Source organism: Oryctolagus cuniculus, chromosome 21 (assembly GCF_051225735.1).
Source record: "Oryctolagus cuniculus isolate XC-2025 breed Fujian yellow rabbit chromosome 21, ASM5122573v1, whole genome shotgun sequence".
Classification (NCBI taxonomy): domain Eukaryota; kingdom Metazoa; phylum Chordata; class Mammalia; order Lagomorpha; family Leporidae; genus Oryctolagus; species Oryctolagus cuniculus.
In genome coordinates, this window is record NC_142887.1 from 11,756,776 (window position 1) to 11,773,883 (window position 17,108).

The 17,108-nt window shown below is 59.0% G+C and overlaps 1 protein-coding gene across 5 annotated transcripts in view; it reads left to right on the forward strand.

Annotated features, from left to right (window-relative positions):
- The window catches only part of CAMKK2 (calcium/calmodulin dependent protein kinase kinase 2), a 53,470-nt gene extending 40,286 nt beyond the window's left edge, over positions 1-13,184 (forward strand). For 2 of the 5 annotated variants that reach the window (XM_051837780.3, XM_051837781.3), the window contains exons 12-17: positions 1,571-1,644; positions 1,724-1,811; positions 2,921-3,049; positions 7,156-7,256; positions 7,738-7,780; positions 10,317-13,184. In XM_051837780.3, the coding sequence (XP_051693740.1) occupies positions 1,571-1,644; positions 1,724-1,811; positions 2,921-3,049; positions 7,156-7,256; positions 7,738-7,780; positions 10,317-10,472 (591 nt within the window). In that variant the 3' untranslated portion in view covers positions 10,473-13,184. The remainder of the gene's footprint in view (positions 1-1,570; positions 1,645-1,723; positions 1,812-2,920; positions 3,050-7,155; positions 7,257-7,737; positions 7,781-10,316) is intronic. The other 3 variants (XM_089323103.1, XM_089323102.1, XM_089323104.1) reach the window with 3 other exon arrangements.
- Positions 13,185-17,108: the final 3,924 nt, after the last annotated feature.

Sequence of the window (17,108 nt, forward strand, 5' to 3'; positions counted from 1 at the left end):
CCAGCCGGGTCTCCCACATGGGTGGCAGGGACCCAGCTAAGTAGTCGAGCCATTTTCCACTGCCTTCCTAGGCACATTAGCAGGGAGCTGGATTGGAAGAGGAGCAGCAGGGACTCAAACTGTCACTCAGATATGAGATGCTGGCATTGCAGGCAGTGGCTTAACCCGCTGCACCACAATGCCTCTCCCTTCCATCCCCCCCCCCCCATTTTATTTTTTAATACATTTCAGAGTGAGCTGCCAACACCTCTATACCTGCTTCCAAGCGTTAGTGTACACTTGTTGGCTAGAGCTCAATATTTGTTTTGTGATCCTTTTTCCTTCTTTTTGAGGAAACCTTACTCCCATGAAACGTACAGACCTTCCCTGTTGAGTTCACAGTGAGTTCTGCAGACTGGACAGGCCAACGCCTGTTCTCTGGGTGGGAGTGGAGTGGGTTGCTGTGTGCAACCTTCTAGGCACGCCCCAGAGAGCTCCTGTTACCAGCGCACGTTACTCAGCTCCCCCTGGGTCAGGCTGGGTAGCGCACAGATCTGTGCCGCGGTGCAGTGGGCTGCACAGGCACCTAGGCTAGGCTCGAATCTCTGTTGTCCTTCCTGGGGCATCGTCCCCTCTTGGAACTTCTGTCTCCTCTGTAAAATGGGAGCAGTGGGGGGAGGCGTTGTGGAGCAGCAGGTTAGGCAGCTGCCTGCAATGCCAGCACCCTGCATGGACGCTAGTTCGAGTCTTGACTGCTCCATTTCAAATCCAGCCCCCTGCTGCTCTCCCTGGACAAGCTGAGGAGATGACCCCAAGGCTTGGGCCCCTGCCACCCCTGGGGGAGACCTGGATAGAGTTCAGACTCCTGGCTCTGGCCTGGCCCAGCTCCAGCCATTTGTGGCCATCTGGGGAGTGAACCAGTGGATGGAAGATCTCTCTCTCTCTCTCTGCCTTTCAAATAAATAAATCTTTTTTTTTTTTTTTTTAAATCTTTGCCCATTTGGAGCCGACGCTCCAGAGGAGGAGTTAAGCAGTGAACGCGTGAAGATGCCCACTAGCGTCAGGGACGGGGGCTGTGGCCTGGGGATGAGGTGGGTGGGTCTGCCTTAGAGGGGGTTCGGCCGGGGAAGGTATCCTTGAGAAGCTGAGCTCTGTGCAGACCCCTGGATGATGGGGGAGAGTAAGCCGAGCAGTCCAGGCAGAGGGAGAGCGAATGACGGTTGGTCACACAAATCTGCAGTGCAGGGTCCGGTCCAGGCTCAGCGCCACGGCTGCTCCAGCGTTTTCTGCATTAGTCCTGGTGTGCGTGGTCGTTCACCTGGCTGGTGGGTGAGAAGTGACCACTGCGCAAAGAGGGAAACTGAAGCCCAGCCCGGGGGAGGCCTCAGCGCGGCCGGATGAGGCCAGGGCTCTGCGGGCATTGTGGTTCTTCAGGGATTCGGCGGGACGGGAGCAGATCCCTCCCTAGCCTGGGCCCCGGCTGTTGACTTCTCTGCCACAGCCCACGTGTAGTGACGCAGCACAGGCAGACCTTGGAGGGCAGATGTGGCAGCAGCCTTGACGGCCACGCTGTCCCTGGCTCTCCTCACAGTGCCCGTTCATGGACGAGCGGATCATGTGTTTGCATAGCAAGATCAAGAGTCAGGCCCTGGAGTTTCCAGACCAGTGAGTATCGCCCGTGTGTCCTGGGTCACCTGTCTGTGGAGACTGCGGCAGGCCTCTGATGTGTCCCCCCCCTCCCCAGGCCTGACATAGCCGAGGATTTGAAGGACCTGATCACTCGTATGTTGGACAAGAACCCTGAGTCGAGGATCGTGGTGCCGGAAATCAAGGTACCTGGGGCATGCTGCTGGCTCCACGGATGGGCACCTGCAGCTCGGCCTGCCTCTGGGGCTTGGGATTGTCTGGCTCCCTCCCGCCTTGGCTGGGCCCCCACCCTCTCCACCCCCAGTTCCACGCCCTCCTGGGCACTGCTGCCCTCCGTGTCCTGGGGCCTCTGAACTACTGGGAGCTGGTGAGGGGTGGGGAAGAAGATCTGGGGGTTGTGTTCACTGTGATCTTGGGAATGGGTTCCACGAGCAACCAGTGGGCAGCCTGTGCTTGCTCCGATCGGCTTGGGCCGAAGGTGTCCATCGCCTGTACACTGATCTGGGCGATGGACAGATGTGGGTGCTGCACATCTGGCTGCCAAACCTGTCCTGACTGTGAGAGGTGTGGGCCTGTTCCTTTGAGAGAGTGCCGTGAGGGTGAGAGGTTGTTAGCAAGCACTCAGCCTCCCTCACTTGCTGAATCCACCTCCTTGCAGAAGCACTTTGAGGAGAGACCACCCCCCCCCATGTACCCCTGCACCCCTGCTAATCCATTAGCACACATCTGGCCCTGTAAGAAATCTAGAGATTTGTTCTGGGACCTGGTAAGGAGCATTGGAAGGTACCTTAAGAGGGAGCAGCCCTAAAAGCCATGAATTAGGGCTGGGCCCCAGAGTGGGGGTGGCAGAGCCTGGCCCAGGTCCTCTCTTGGTTGTGTCCTTCCCACTGGCCTCCCTGTGCCTCCCTGAGCCTGCTTCCCTCCTGTGAGGTGGGGAGGAGGACACCTGCTCTGAGATGAGCCCTCCAGGTACCAGGGAGAGTTGCCAAGGGGTGACAGGAGCTCCCTGGGCAGCCAGATTCTGCCAAGATACTTCTGCCAAGACCCGGGGCCAGATGGAGAATCTGTCCTGCACACGTCTCAGCCCTGTAGCTCCGGCATTCTCTGTGCCTCTCTTCTCCACGCTTCCTGCCATCTCACTCACCCTGCCCTCTGCCTGGCTCACCAGCTCTCGCATGCCTGACCACAGGCCCTCGCCTTTCCCTGCCACCTGCCCCCCTCAGCCCCGCTCGCTGCCAGGGCCTCCGGGGAGCAGGTGCACCTGCCCCTCACCCCTCCCTGTCATTCGTTGAAGCTGCACCCCTGGGTTACGAGGCACGGGGCCGAGCCATTGCCATCCGAGGATGAGAACTGCACGTTGGTCGAGGTGACGGAAGAAGAGGTCGAGAATTCGGTCAAACACATTCCCAGCCTGGCGACGGTGGTAAGGCGGACGAACCAGTGACCAAGAGCAGGGCTGGCAAGGACAGGGCTGGGATATAGGCGGCCACTTGGGAAGCAGACATGAGGCCTGCCCTGACCCCCTGCATTGGGTCCCTGGGGTTGGTCACATGTCAAGCCATGCGCCCACTACTGCTGGGCCAGCTCTTAGGTTACTGGAGTGGGGGCCGTTGCAGCTACTTTAAAGGATTCTCCTGGGCCTTGAGCAAGACCTGCTTCCAGAAAAGGAGGAGTAGCTTCTAGAGTGGCCGGGCAGGAGTCCAGGGTTAGGAGCTGGAGCCCAGATCTCTAATGTTGGGTTTCCACCTGGCTGGATCTTCAGCGTCCAGGACAAAAGTCCTAGCAGGTCCCACGTCTCAGACAGTTCTCAGCTGCTGAGTGGGATTTTGCGTGGGAGCCGCACGGCCCCCTTTTTTGGTCTTGAATCTGGGTCCAGTCCAAGAAGCAGCCAGAATGTGGAGTCCTCAGGCCTAACCTTGGAGACTCTGGGAATCACACAGTCGCCAAGCCCCTGCCCAAGAGGGCATCTCACTCCAGCAGGTCCTGGGGTTAGAGACCTGCTGGCTGCTCCCCCGTGGCCACTGTGGAAACCTTGGTTTTGTTTGGCCAGCGCTGGCCCCAGCTGGCTGGCAGGTCCCTGGGCTCTGGGAGAGACCTGAGAAACTGTAGACAGCATCTGGCCTCGAGCGCTGCCCCTTCAGGAGCCGAGGTGCCGGCCCCTCTTCCAGCTTCGCATTGCTCCCTCCTGCGCCCTAACACTTCCTCTCCTCTACAGCCTGGGCCCCCAGGGCCGGGACATTCATCCCCCTCCTCCTCCTCCTGCCCCGCTGGGGCCCCTGCATGACCTTCACTGTTGATGACTCACACCCCCCACTCTGCCTCCTCCGTCCCTGCTCCCCTGTCCTGTGCCCATGCCAGGGGAGGCAGCGGGCGCTGCACTCTGCGTGCGCCATGGGTCGTCTTTTTCCGGTCTGGGATGTTCTTGTCCCTCCCCTCTGCAGCTCTCGGCTCTCGATCCCAGAGGCCTGAGTAGGCCTCATTCTTCCGGGAACACTTCCGAATGTGGAGTGGTCTCTCAGGCCTGTGCTGGGAGCGGGGGCTACAGTCATGAACAAGGGCAGGGGAGGCAGATCCTGGCCAGCGAGTAGAGGGGGTGCCGTGACCCCGGCCCAGGTGGTGTCTGAGGCCTTCGGAGAGACAGTGTGGGTGCTGACCCAGATGAGACGGCAGAACGCTCAGGCGAGGGGACAACACACATGGTGACCTCTGGTGGGAAGGAACTGGGCCTTCCGGAAGCTTCCAGAAAGCCAGGGCTGCTGCAGCAGGGCAGGGAAGGTGCAGGGAGGGTACAACAAGAATATTGACCTCTAGGGGCCGGGAAATTCCTGCCGGGTTTGAATCCGGGGCAGCTGGAACAAGGGCATGTGTGTTAGGTGGCAGGGGTCAGGGAGGTGTGCGACTCGGGAGACAGCCACAGGGCCAGGCCTGGTCCACGTGTTTGTCATTGAACACATGCTCACTGAGCACCCGGAGCTCGGGCTCAGAAAGACAGCGAGGTCCAGAGCCAGCCCTGGGGGCTGTGGTCCCCAAGTGGAGGTCTTGTCTTTTGTTTCTTTGTGGAAGTAGAATTCGTGCCACAGGAGAGGGCCCATTCTCAAGTGGACGGCTCAGTGGCATTTAGTACATGCGCAGTCTTGTGCAGTTTTCACCTCGATGGTTTGAAACATTTTTCTCAAAACAAATGCCGGTCGCCGGCACCAGTGACCTGCCTCCCGTCTGTGGATCCGCCTGTGTGGAGCCACGCGCCGGGCGGCATCCGCCGCCTTTCCTTTCCCTCAGCGCCGCGTCTTCCAGGTCCGTGGGCGCTTCCTTCCTTCCTAAGACCCACCCACCGTCCCCTCGCCCACCCCACCCCCACCAGCTGATGCGACACTTGGGTGTTGTCACTATTCTGTACATCAGTGTTTTTTTTTTTTTTTTTTTAAAGATTTATGTATTTATTTGAGAAGCAGAAATAGAGAGATTGAGATCTTCTATCTGCTGGTTCATTCCCCCGGTGGCTGCAATGGCCGGAGCTGGGCCGATCTGAAGCCAGGAGCCAGGAGCTTCTTCCACTTCTCCCATGTGGGTGCAGGGGCCCAAGGACTTGGGCCATTTTCTGCTGCTTTCCCAGGCCATCAGCAGGGAGCCAGATCAGAAGTGCAGCAGCCAAAACTTGACCAGTAACTATATGGGATGCCGGCGCCACAGGCAGAGGCTTAACCTGTGCCACAGCACCAGCCCCCACATTGGTGTATTTTAAAAGCATTTTTCTTTGTAGCAGCAAACCCTTAAAATCAGAAGCTGCAGCCGCACAGGCAAGAGCTCAGAGAGGCGCTGCGTGTGGCCGAGGGGCGTGAGGTCCGTGGCCTGGCGTCCCAGTGATTCCTGCCGGGGTCTGCAGGCCATTTCCTCTGCCACTTCCCTCATGGCGTGCAACAGCCAGAAGCATCTCCACTGGGGATTGAGTCACTTCCTTGTTCCAGAACTTTCCGGGGGGACACACCAGGGAGAGAGCAAAGGAGAGGCAGAGCTGGGGGAGAGGCTAAGCAGTGGCTCAGGTGTGAGGGGACAGCACCTTTTCTGCTTTTGGCCTTTTTTTTTTTTTTTTTTTGACAGGCAGGGTGGATAGAGAGAGAGAGACAGAGAGAAAGGTCTTCCCTTTGCCGTTGGTTCACCCTCCAATGGCCGCCACGGCTGGTGCGCTGCGGCTGGCGCACCGCGCCGATCCGATGGCAGGAGCCAGGTACTTATCCTGGTCTCCCATGGGGTGCAGGGCCCAAGCACTTGGGCCATCCTCCACTGCCTTCCCAGGCCACAGCAGAGAGCTGGCCTGGAAGAGGGGCAACCGGGAAAGAATCTGGCGCCCCGACCGGGACTAGAACCCAGGGTGCCCGTGCCGCAGGCGGAGGATTAGCCTATTGAGCCGCGGCACCGGCCACCTTTTCTGCTAGGACCCTCTCAGCCACAGGCAGGCAGCACATCCCGCCTGGGTAGAGAGGGCAAGGCCGGGGAAGAGGCCCCAGCATCTCCCAGACCTAGAAGGACCTTCTGGGCCCTCTGAGCCCCTTTGCCTCCACACTACCGTGAACTGACTGTCCTGCGTCCTGGGGGACCTCCCACTCAGATGCTCCTTGTTCCCAACTCAGCTGTATCCGTCCTCGCCCCCCCACCCCAAGCTGGTTCCCTCGGGCACTACTGGTCAGGAGATAAACAGGCTCACCTGCTGTAGAACACCTGAGTGGGCACAGCCCCACGCCCACCAGCTGGGCAGTGAGCAGCGAAGGAATGGGTGACCTGAGAAGGCCCGGCCTTCTTGTACACGCTGCCCATGGATGGAGCTCGGAGACTCAGTGCTGAGTGAGAGCAGCCAGACCCCGAAGGCCAGCGCTGTGCTTCTGTTGATGGGAAATGTGCAGAGCAGGTCCCTGTGTACAGACAGGAAGACGAGTGGTGGCCAGGGCGGTGACGGGGAGTGACCGCTGCCCGCTCTAGGGCTTCCTTAGGGGCGATGCGGATGTTCTGAGATTAGGGAGCGGTGTGGGGAGGAGGCCGAGAGCTGTTGCGTGGTTTACTTTGGGGTTTACTGTGTCTGAATTGGGTCTCATTTGGAATCCGCGGGTCCCCGGAATGACACCGGAGAAGCAGTGGTTTGTTCCTGTGTGTGTGTGTGTGTGTGTGTGTAGTGGGACTGGGGGTGGGGGTATAGGCAGCTTCCACTGGGACTAAAGGCCTGGTCTTGAGGGTGACAGAGGTTGCTGTGCCAGAAGGGCACACCCAGCACCGGCTCAGGTGACACTTGAGGATGAGGTACTAGGTGTGCCAGGGGGCCAAGCGGGGCAGCGTGGCCGGGCCGAGATGACAGCAGCCTGAGCTGTAATCTGAGCAGTTGGGAGCCGTGGGAGATCTTGGAGGGAAGGCTGTGTGGGACGGAAGCTGCCACACAGGTGGCATCCCTCAAAGGCCTGGCGAGAGGGAGGAGCGTAGGCAGTGCCTGGGACCGTCCCTGCGAGGCCGTGCAGCGGAGCCGTCACCCTCTCCTCCCTCCAGATCCTGGTGAAGACCATGATACGCAAACGCTCCTTCGGGAACCCGTTCGAGGGCAGCCGGCGGGAGGAGCGTTCTCTGTCAGCACCTGGGAACCTGCTCACGTGAGTGTCCACCTGCCTGTCCCGCAGTGGGGGCGGGGGACCCCTGCCTGGGCCACGCTGCCTGGGCCGTCCCTGGAGCGCTGCCAACTGCAAAGACTCAGAAGGGACCCGTGCGGCCGCCTAGGGACAGCAGCAGCCGGGGACTTCACTTCCACTGTCCTGGCTCAGCCCACCCCTGAAGCCGGCAGCCAGTCCTCCCTGGTGTTCACTTTCCGAGGGGCCTTGCTCTTTGGGGAGGAGGCATCTCCACATAGGGAAAGCACTCCTGTGGCTCAGAAGCGCCGGCTCTTGGTGGGTTTCAGGCCCTGTGGTGGCCGTGTACCTTCTGTGGCCATGAGGAGAGGGGTCCACCCGCCTGTTCTAAAGACTGCCCTGGCTCTGTGCGGATGTGGGTCTGAGTGTCTCCGGGGTGGTGGCTGGGCAGCCGTGGATCCCAAGGGTCCCTTCTCACCTCCCTTTTCCCTCCCTCTGGCAATTCCAGCAAAAAACCAACCAGGGAGTGTGAGCCCCTGTCTGAGCCCAAGGTAACGCCGCCTGCCTGCGCCGTGGCCTCTGCCGGGGCTGGGGGCGGGGCTGGCTGCAGAGCGGGGGCGCCCCCACTGCTCGACATTCCTCCAGCCCGGGCTGCTCGTGGTGCCCAGGCCCACCAAGGACCTCCAGACTCAGGGTTAAAACCAGGGGCTCCAGGGGGCTTGGGCCCAGTGGCCAGTCGTGCATGTGGGCTGGGCTGTGGGTGCATGGCGCTCCACCCGCAGTGCCCGGGAGCTCACCCAGGGCTTCAGTCCTGGTCGGGTGGCTGCGCGTCAGTGCACGTCCACGGCCTCGAAGCTCCGTCAGGGGCCCCAGTGCTGTCCTGCTGCTGAGTGCGTGTGGTCAGGGCATGAACCCGGCAAGCTGCCCTCCCTGGCTCCTCACTGGGGCTCCCCAGCACCCACCCTTGCTCCTTGCGAGTGTGAAGACTGTAGTGAAGCAAGACTTAGCAGCTCCCTATTGGCCATCTTGCTTCTTCACGGACCAGAGCAGCCTTGCCGGCACCTCCCAGGACAGAGGACGGTTCTGTCCCTGTGAACCTGGGAGGTCCTGTGGTGCCCTACTGCCCCTGCTCCCCCGAGGGCCTCGGCAGGGAGTTGACCCTGTGTCCCTCCCACTGAGCCTGACCCCTCAACTGGGCGCTGCAGGCAGCCATTCTTCCTTTTTAAGGAATAGCTGTGTCGAGCTGAAATACCACGCCAGAGAAGGACCCCGTGCCCCTGAGCCATCCCTACCCAACTAGCCTATTCCCCAGCATGCAGTTGTTCTACTTCTGTGGGTCTGCCCGTCCTAGACACTTCATACATGTGGAGCCGTGTAGCGCTGGCCTCGGGTGCCTGGCTTCTTTGACTGCACGTGGTGTGTGCGAGGTTGGCCCGCGTCGTGGCATGTGTCAATGCTTAATCCCTTCCCATGGCTGAGTCGTGTCCCACTGCGGACAGAGCACTCTGCGTCTGTCCGTCCACCCACCCACAACAGACAGGGCTTCCACTTCTCGCCCCGCGCGGTGGCTAACACTGCTGTGGATGTTTGCACACAAGTGGCTGCTCGCTCTTTTTGAAAAAGATTGATTTATTTACTTGAGAGGCAGTTACAGACAGAGAGAGGGAGACAGAGAGAGGTCTTCCATCTGCTGGCTCACTCCTCCAATGGCTGCAACGGCTGGAGCTGGGCCGATTTGAAGGCAGGAGCCAGGAGCTTCTTCCAGGTCTCCCTCATGGGTGCAGGGGCCCAAGGACTTGGGCCATCTTCCACTGCTTTCCTAGGCCATAACAGAGAGCTGGACCAGAAGTGGAGCAGCTGGGTCTTGAACCGGTGTCCACTGGGATGCTGGTGCTACAGGTGGTTGCTTAACCTATGTAGCAGCGCCGGCCCCATGGCCGCCATTTCTTTGGTTAGGGCTCAGCTTCAGGTGTGAAATTTGTTGGCTGCCCCTACTGTAGAGTTGTGTGGAAGGGGCACTGGTTTGGGGATTATTTGTGCTTTGGGGGGAGGCCCTGCCCCGAGGAGTGGAGTAGGGAAACGGCAGTGAGTCCTCAATGACCTGAGGGGGGCCCGGTGCCCCGCCTGTTCCCAGACATCTCCGCGGCAGGAGGAGCAGGACCCCTGCCCGGGGTGGGGGCGGTGCAGGGGGAGCCTTGAGCCTTTGTCTTCTGATCCTCAGCTTTGGGGTCTGCCGAGCTGGGAGCAAACCTGTTTGTTTGCTTTTTCTGTCCGCTGTGGTCAGAAGTGTGCGAGGCACCAGCAGTCCGAGCTGGGCCCAAAGGCCTCTGCTGCCCTGTTGTCCCCTGACCTGCAGCCCAGCAGCACGTGGGGACTCCGTGCCCATGGTGGGGGCTCCACCTGCTGTCCCAGAGAGACCTGGCCGTGCCTCCCTCCTGGAAGGACAGACAGTGGCCCCGTGTGGCAAGGGAAGAGCTGCTGTGTGGCGGCCTGGGGCCCTGACCCCTCCTCAGGAATCCTCCTTTGTGTCTCCACCCACCCCTGGCACACCAGGCAGCTCCAGTGCAGGGCTGTTCAGGGACTCCAGGGCCTTCTTCCTCCCACGTCTGAGAAGGGAGGGGCCTCTTCATCCTTTGGCCTGGGTGACAGCCATTTCCTAAAGGCCAGCGTGTGCCACTGCCCTCCAGGAGCGACTGAAGACGGACGTCCCGGTTCCGGCTCTGCAAGAGCTTGTGGCTGAGAGCGGGGGGAGGGGCGTCAAGAGACCAAGAAAACCTCATGGGGCAGGGCCCCTGTGAGGTGTCACCCGCCCTGTGACATGGCACTGATTTTAGGTGGAACGCGGTTTTGCGTCTGTGTTACCATTCTCTGCTAATTTTGGCAAAAGATGCTGGTCTTCCATGTAGGGCATGCAAGAGAAAAGGAGGAAGGGGTGGATTGTTCAGGGGCAGGGTGAGGTGATGAGGTTGCAGGTGCGCAAGGCGGCACGGCTGGGCTCATGGAGCCCAGAGGCAGGGGGGCGGGGGGACGGTCAGGGCGCTGCTGTCCTTTCTGAGCCTTGACCTTGGTTTTCTGTCCACCGAGCAGGAAGCAAGGCAGCGAAGACGACAGCCCCCGGGGCACCGACCCCACCCCCGGATTGTGAAAGGCGGTCCCCGTGCGGGAAGCTGGGGGGCTGCGGCCCCAGGCGGCCCCGCACACATGCATCCGCTGTGGCCCGAGGAGGCGACGGAGCCCCAGTAGCTGCCCCGGATCGCTCGACCTCGCATGGGTGGCCACGACGCCCCGCGTGTCCTTAGCAGCATGCCCTACGGACACCGAGCACGTGTGTAGAGCCTTGACCGTCATCTCTGGTTATTTGTTCTTTTCCTTTGTTGTTTTAAAGAGGACCAAAAAAAAAAAAAATGCCTTGACTCCTTGACGTCTGCCTTGGCTGCTGGCTGGCTGAATGGGCGGGTGGGGGGAGTCGCAGCCCCCAACCCCCGGCATCTGGGAGTGTTTGCTTTCTCAAGTGTTTTTATGCCAAAAATCCTTTGCTGCAAGTTGAGCACCGTGTCAGATGTGCCAGGACTGCGAGTGGGGTTTGAAAAGTGTGGAATAACCCAAAAACTGCAGCGGTGGCTGCCGCATCGAGGGAGGGCGTGCAAGGTTCCGTGTGACCCCTGTACAAACCCCAGACCACGGCGTCTTCCAGAACCATGGGCTCAAGGCAGGGGTCAGCAGGGCTGGCCCTCCGTAGCTGCGGGGAGCCTCAGTGCGATTTATTTGTAAGGATTTTTCCAGTTTTTCTATGGGTAGAACTGTAGTTAGGAAAACCGCAAGGGCTTGAAGTTTAATTGCTTCTCGAAGCGGAGTTTTGGATCCGGGCAGGGCGGCCGGAGCCGCGACAGGAGGAGTTTCTTGGTGAAGGCCGCTTTGCGCGGCCTGCTGAGGGTTGACTGTGCTCCTGTCAATCTCTCAGTTCAGTCACAACGTCAGGGTGAAGTCCTTCACCTCCATGTACATCACACGGCTGAAGATTACACGGACAGACAAAAAAAATCTCGCTTCCTAACTAGGCTGAGCTCGAGTCGTTCTGAATGACCCGAAGCTTCCGGGATGCGTGTGGTGGCTTCAGCCAGGGTCGCGGTCTCAGCGAGGGAAACCTGCACCTGTGCATCCGCAGCGTAGCCTGTTCAGGAACCGAATTCCAGAGGTCGCCACGGTTTTGTTTGCTTCTTGAGGAACAACTGATTGCCCACGGGGTCACTCAGCTGAGACACAAAAGCGCATCCTTGGCGTCAGAGCTGCCCTAGGGGCCATACGCTGACATTGGTGACCCAGGGCACAGCTTGGGGTCCAGGGGACCCGAGGGTTGGCACGGGAAGTTCCCTTCTGTATCCAGAAGCGTGGAAAGAAAAGACTGAACGTTCCGGCCTCCAGCTAACGTTCGGGAGTTTCGGTTGAGGTTCGAGCGACTCCTTCCGGAGCCCCATGCCGGTGAACTGGAGAAGGAAGGGAACGGGGAGGACTCGCGTGGGAGAGTCGGCTTCAGCTTTCTGGTGCTGTGTGCAGTCTGGTTTGGGCGGGAAACGTGGTCGTGGTGACCTGGCTCCAAAGATCGTGCCCTCCTGTAGTTCATGTCTGATTGGCCTTGGCGCAAACACAGAAGCCAAGGCTTGTGACCCCTCCCCAGCCTGTCACAGAGTCCTGGGCACTCTTGGCTTCCATGGTTTTTATTTTATTTTATTTTGAGTTCTTGCCTGTCTTTTAGCTAGACTTTTGTTGCTGCGGCAAAGGCAGATCAGAACTAGGGAGCGCTTGATTTTGGAGAGCAAAGGAACCCCTGGGCAGGGCCGGCCGCCTGTCTGCTGTCTTTGTCACCTAGCACCTCCCCCTGCCCTTCCCCTTTCAAAGTTCACCCCTTCCGCAGCAGGTGGAGTTCGGTCAGCTTGCGGTGAGCACCTCCCCGTGGTCACAGCCAGCTGCCCCTGGGTCTTAGCCTCGGCCTGGCTGTGCGGACTCTGGCCCCACGGCCCAGCTGGCCTGCAGCCTTTTGCAGAAAGACTCTCGTGTTCATGGAGCGGCACCGGGCGCGGCCACTTCTCCCCTCAGCCGTGGTTTCCGTCTAAGATTTTCCAGAGAAAGCTGTGGAAGGGAACCGCCCCCACCCTGTGAAGAAGGAGCGGAGGCACTCACCCCTCCGGGGCACAGGCGCTGATTTTGCCAAAGCCGGCTCTGCGAGGAAAGGAGAGGCTGTCGGGAGCGGCTTTTCCTGGCGGGGCGGAGAGGGGGTCCAGGATTTCTGCTGTTGCTGGCCCCGCCGCAGGACTCATTTGGTGTCAGCAACCTGCTGCCTGCACCTGTGGCCTCGCAGGAGGCATAAACCCTCCACCCACCTTGCTTCCTCCACCCCTTCCCTTTCTTCTGCCCTGTGCATCCCACAGGTCGCCAGCGGCTTCCAGAAAGCCTCATTGAGCCCCTTCTTGGCTCCCGGGGCTGCTGAGGCCGGCTGCTCGCAGGTCTGGCTTCCCCGTGAGGCAGGGCTCCATCTTCAAAGCCGTCCTGGATTGAGGAGGAGAGGCCCTGTGTGCTCGGTCTGTGCAGGCTTGGCCGGTCGCCCTCACACATCGTCCTGAGGGGAGCTGCGTTGCTGCCTCGTGCCAGGACTGCGACCCAGCCTCCTTCCAAGGTGCTAGGGAAGGCTTCCAGGTCGCTGGTCCCCCCTCCCCTCGCGCCCAGGGCCCACGGTCGTGGGGGCGCCGACTTCCCTCACTTGTTCGCACGACGCCCAGTGCTTCCCCGTTCTGTTCCCTGCCCTTTCTACTATGCATTTTCCTTTTATCAGGTGTACAGAGTTAAATACTGTGTATTTATCACTTACAAGTACATGGACTTAAAAATCAGCCTTTGGTGTTTTTCCACAGATGTTGAAGCTTCTCTGTAAACTTGAAATAAACGGCAAAATGGTGCAAAGCCTTGGCCTCTGGGGTCTGTCGGTGGTGCTGGTTTATTTACGTTGCCTCTTCCTGCGTCTCTCTGCCTTCCTTAGGCTGACAGCAAGGTTGGATGCCAACATCCAGACTGATATGTTCGGCGAGTCCCTAACTTAGGGTGTGTCCTAGGACCTGGCTACTCGGAGTGTGCTTCTCAGACCAGCCTCGGGGGCAGCACAGCAGTGGGGCCCTGGGGACTCAGCTGCGTGTGGAGTCATCCTCCCACCGTATCCAGCACAGGCACAAAACGTACAGTCTTCCCATACACTCTGAATCGTCCCTAGATTCTTTCTTTTTTTGACAGGCAGAGTGGACAGTGAGAGAGACAGAGAGAAAGGTCTTCCTTCCATTGGTTCACCCTCCAATGGCCGCCGCGGCCGGCGCACCACGCTGATCCGGTGACAGGAGCCAGGTGCTTCTCCTGGTCTCCCATGCGGGTGCAGGGCCCAAGCACTTGGGCCATCCTCCACTGCACTCCCTGGCCACAGCAGAGAGCTGGCCTGGAAGAGGGGCAACCAGGACAGAATCCGGCGCCCTGACCGGGACTAGAACCCGGTGTGCCGGCACCGCTAGGCGGAGGATTAGCCTAGTGAGCCGCGGCGCCGGCCCCTAGATTCTTTCTAAATTCCCGATGGGACGTAAGTGCTCTGCAAATACCTACCATACTGTAGTGGTTCGGTGACAGTGACAAGAAAAAGACGTCTGTACGTGTCCAGAACAGGTGCAGTGTTTTTTTGAGTCTTTTCAGCCCACACTTGGTTGAATCCTGTGGGCATGGAATGGTGTGGAGGCGGGCGGGTGGGCGTTGGGGGGACAGGGACTGTCATTACCAGATCCTGGTGGAGCAGCACCTCCGAGGGCCAGGTGGGTACATGGCACCACCGCGGGGTGGTCATTGCCCCTTCGTGGCTGTAGTCTCGATGGTTGCTAGTTTTGGGGAGTCTGCAGCCTGCTCTGGAACTGGTGCTGCTTCTCCAAGGCCAGAGGCTGAGGGCTCCCTGCACTTCAGGTGTGACCGCGGCCCATTGCATGGCCTTCCTGGCTTCGGACCTCATTTACCTGTTAGCACGAGAAGTCTGAGATTCCCGTTCCATTGCTGCAGAAGCACGCCATGGCGACAGCGGCCTTGAGGAGCCGGGAGCAGGAAGTTCCTGTTCTGAGATCCCACCGAGAATCTGATGAACGTGAAAGGAAACGCACACGGGGGCATCGCTGTGCGGAGCTTTGGGGGCTCCAGAGGCCCATCTGCGCATGTGCGGTTGGAGGACAGAGCCAGGGAGAGCCCACGAGTGGGGACGCAGCTGCGTGCAAGATGACGGGTGAGTGCAGCGATGGCGCCCAGCACCCACCTGTCACCCCAGCTGGCCTTCATGTGCCGTCTTAGGGAGGAGGCCAAAGTCTCTGCTCCAGAAGACAGCCGGCAGCTCAGGACTAGCCTGCCAGGTCAGGGCTGCGACTGGCTAGTTCCTAAAGAACAGGCATTGATTTCTCACGGCTTTGGAGGCCGGCAGGTCAAGATCAAGGCATGCCCTCTGGTTCCAGGTGGCCCCTGGACCTTGCAGCCCCTGGGGCAGGCATGGGGAACATCCGGCCCGCAGGCTGCAGTGAAAAACCGTTTGTTCTGGCCTTGCCAAGGCAGCCACAGGTGGGACTTGAATTTCAGTAAATCTACAGCAGGCTGTTTTAAGTTGATAATTTTGTGTGGCCCGTGAATGATGTTCTAAATATCTGGATGGCTCTTGGCAGTAAAAGGAGTTGGCATCCCCACTCTGGAGTGTGCTCCCATGGCAGAAGGCAGAAGGGCAACACAGGAGACAGACTGCCTCTGCCCAGCCCTTCCCATGAGGGCCGGGCCCACACGACTCGGGCAGCTCCCGATTCTGTTGCACCAGGGGTCAGGTTTCCACTAGATGGATTTGGGGGACATGTTCACCATATCACCATTGCTAAAATTCCAGCTGTCTGACCCATGTGTTCAAATGGGCATTTTTTTTTTAAGATTATTTATTTGAAAGGCGGGGTTACAGAGACAGAGAGGAGCCTGACCGACCTTCCATCTACTGGATCACTCCCTAAATGGTCTCAGTGGCTGGGGCTGGGCCAGGCTGAAGCCGGGAGCCTGGAATTCCAGCCAGGTCTCCCGTGTGGGTGCCAGGGTCCAAGACATCGGGCCATCCTTTGTTACCCTCCCAGGCTCATCTGCAGGGATGTGGATCGGAAGTGGAGCAGCCGGGACTGGAACCAGCAACCATGTGGTATGCCAGCGTTGAAGGCGGTGGCTTAGCCCACTATGCCCCAGTGCTAGCCCCCATCAAGTGAGCTTTTTAAAAAGGTAGTGTGCAGGAGGGCGGGTCTGGTGGGAAGAATCACTATATTCCTATAGATGTAGTTATGGAATTTATACTCATTAAATAAAAGGTTTCTAAAAAATAATTTAAAAAAATAAAAAGGCAGCATGAACTAGAGCTTTGTAAAGGGATCTAGCAAACCACCCCTTCCCCAGAAAGCAAGAGGAGCCCACGTCGGCCATTTACCTAGCAGAAGCAGAAGACTTCTAAGGCCGGCGCCGCGGCTCACTAGGCTAATCCTCCGCCTAGCGGCGCCGGCACACCGGGTTCTAGTCCCGGTCGGGGCGCCGGATTCTGTCCCGGTTGCCCCTCTTCCAGGCCAGCCCTCTGCTGTGGCCAGGGAGTGCAGTGGAGGATGGCCCAGGTGCTTGGGCCCTGCACCCCATGGGAGACCAGGAAAAGCACCTGGCTCCTGGCTCCTGCCATCGGATCAGCGCGGTGCGCCGGCCGCAGCGCGCCGGCCGCGGCGGCCATTGGAGGGTGAACCAACGGCAAAAGGAAGACCTTTCTCTCTGTCTCTCTCTCTCACTGTCCACTCTGCCTGTCAAAAAAAAAAAAAAAAAAAAAAAAAAAGACTTCTAGAGCCACTGCTCGCCCAGGTTCTTGGGAATGAACTCAGGGCAGGGGGAGGGCCAGGCTGCTTCCTCTGGGGGTTGCTGAACACCTGACACAGAATTAAGTCGGCGTGAAGTAGAGCCAGGAATAGCTCCGTGAGCATCTCACACCGCCCTGCTTTGTTGGAGCGAATGGGGAGGGGAGAGGATAAACCACGTCCACGTCACCTGAAATTGTGCCATCTAGAAGGCAATTCTTTATGTAAAAATGTAAACACACAAAAGAGGTCACTCGAGAAAAATATGTATACTCTGCAGGTGCACAACCCATTCTTAGGCTTCTGAGAGAAGCCTAGGGGTGGGCGTCTGGTGTAGGGGTGAAGACACCACTTGGGCCTCAGCTCAACTTCCGTTTTCAGCTTCCGACTACACTGGGAAGCAGCAGATGGTGCTCAAGTTCTTGGGTCTCTGCCACGCACATGGGAAACCCGGGTGGCCTTCCTGGCTCCCGGTTTTGGCCAGGACCAGCACCGTTTGTTGTGGGCATTTGGGAGGAGTGAACTGGCAGATGGAACGTCTCTGTTTATGTACTTTTCAAATAAATTAAAAAAAAATTTTGTTGAAGATTACCTAGAAGACAGTGTGTATGTTTCAGAAACAGACCGTTTCAGGAGTCTTCTGGGAGCACAGTGAGCTGGGTGGCAGATGCGTTCACTGGTTGAAGTGGTCAACATAAAATACAACAGGCTCCCAAGAAGTATGTTCAGGAGGGCAGGGTTGCAATCCGATGGGCATCGCGGTGAAGGGGGGATGAGGCACAGGGAAACTACTGATTGATTGGCAGAGAGCGTGCTCCCATTGGCTGGCTCACCCTCCAGATGCCTGCAGTGGCTGGGCCTGGGCCAGGCCAAAGCTGGGAGCTGAGAATGCTGTCCCATCACCGCTGACCCGCAGGGTCTGCGTTAGCAGGAAGCCGGAGTCAGCAGCAATGTCAAAACTTGA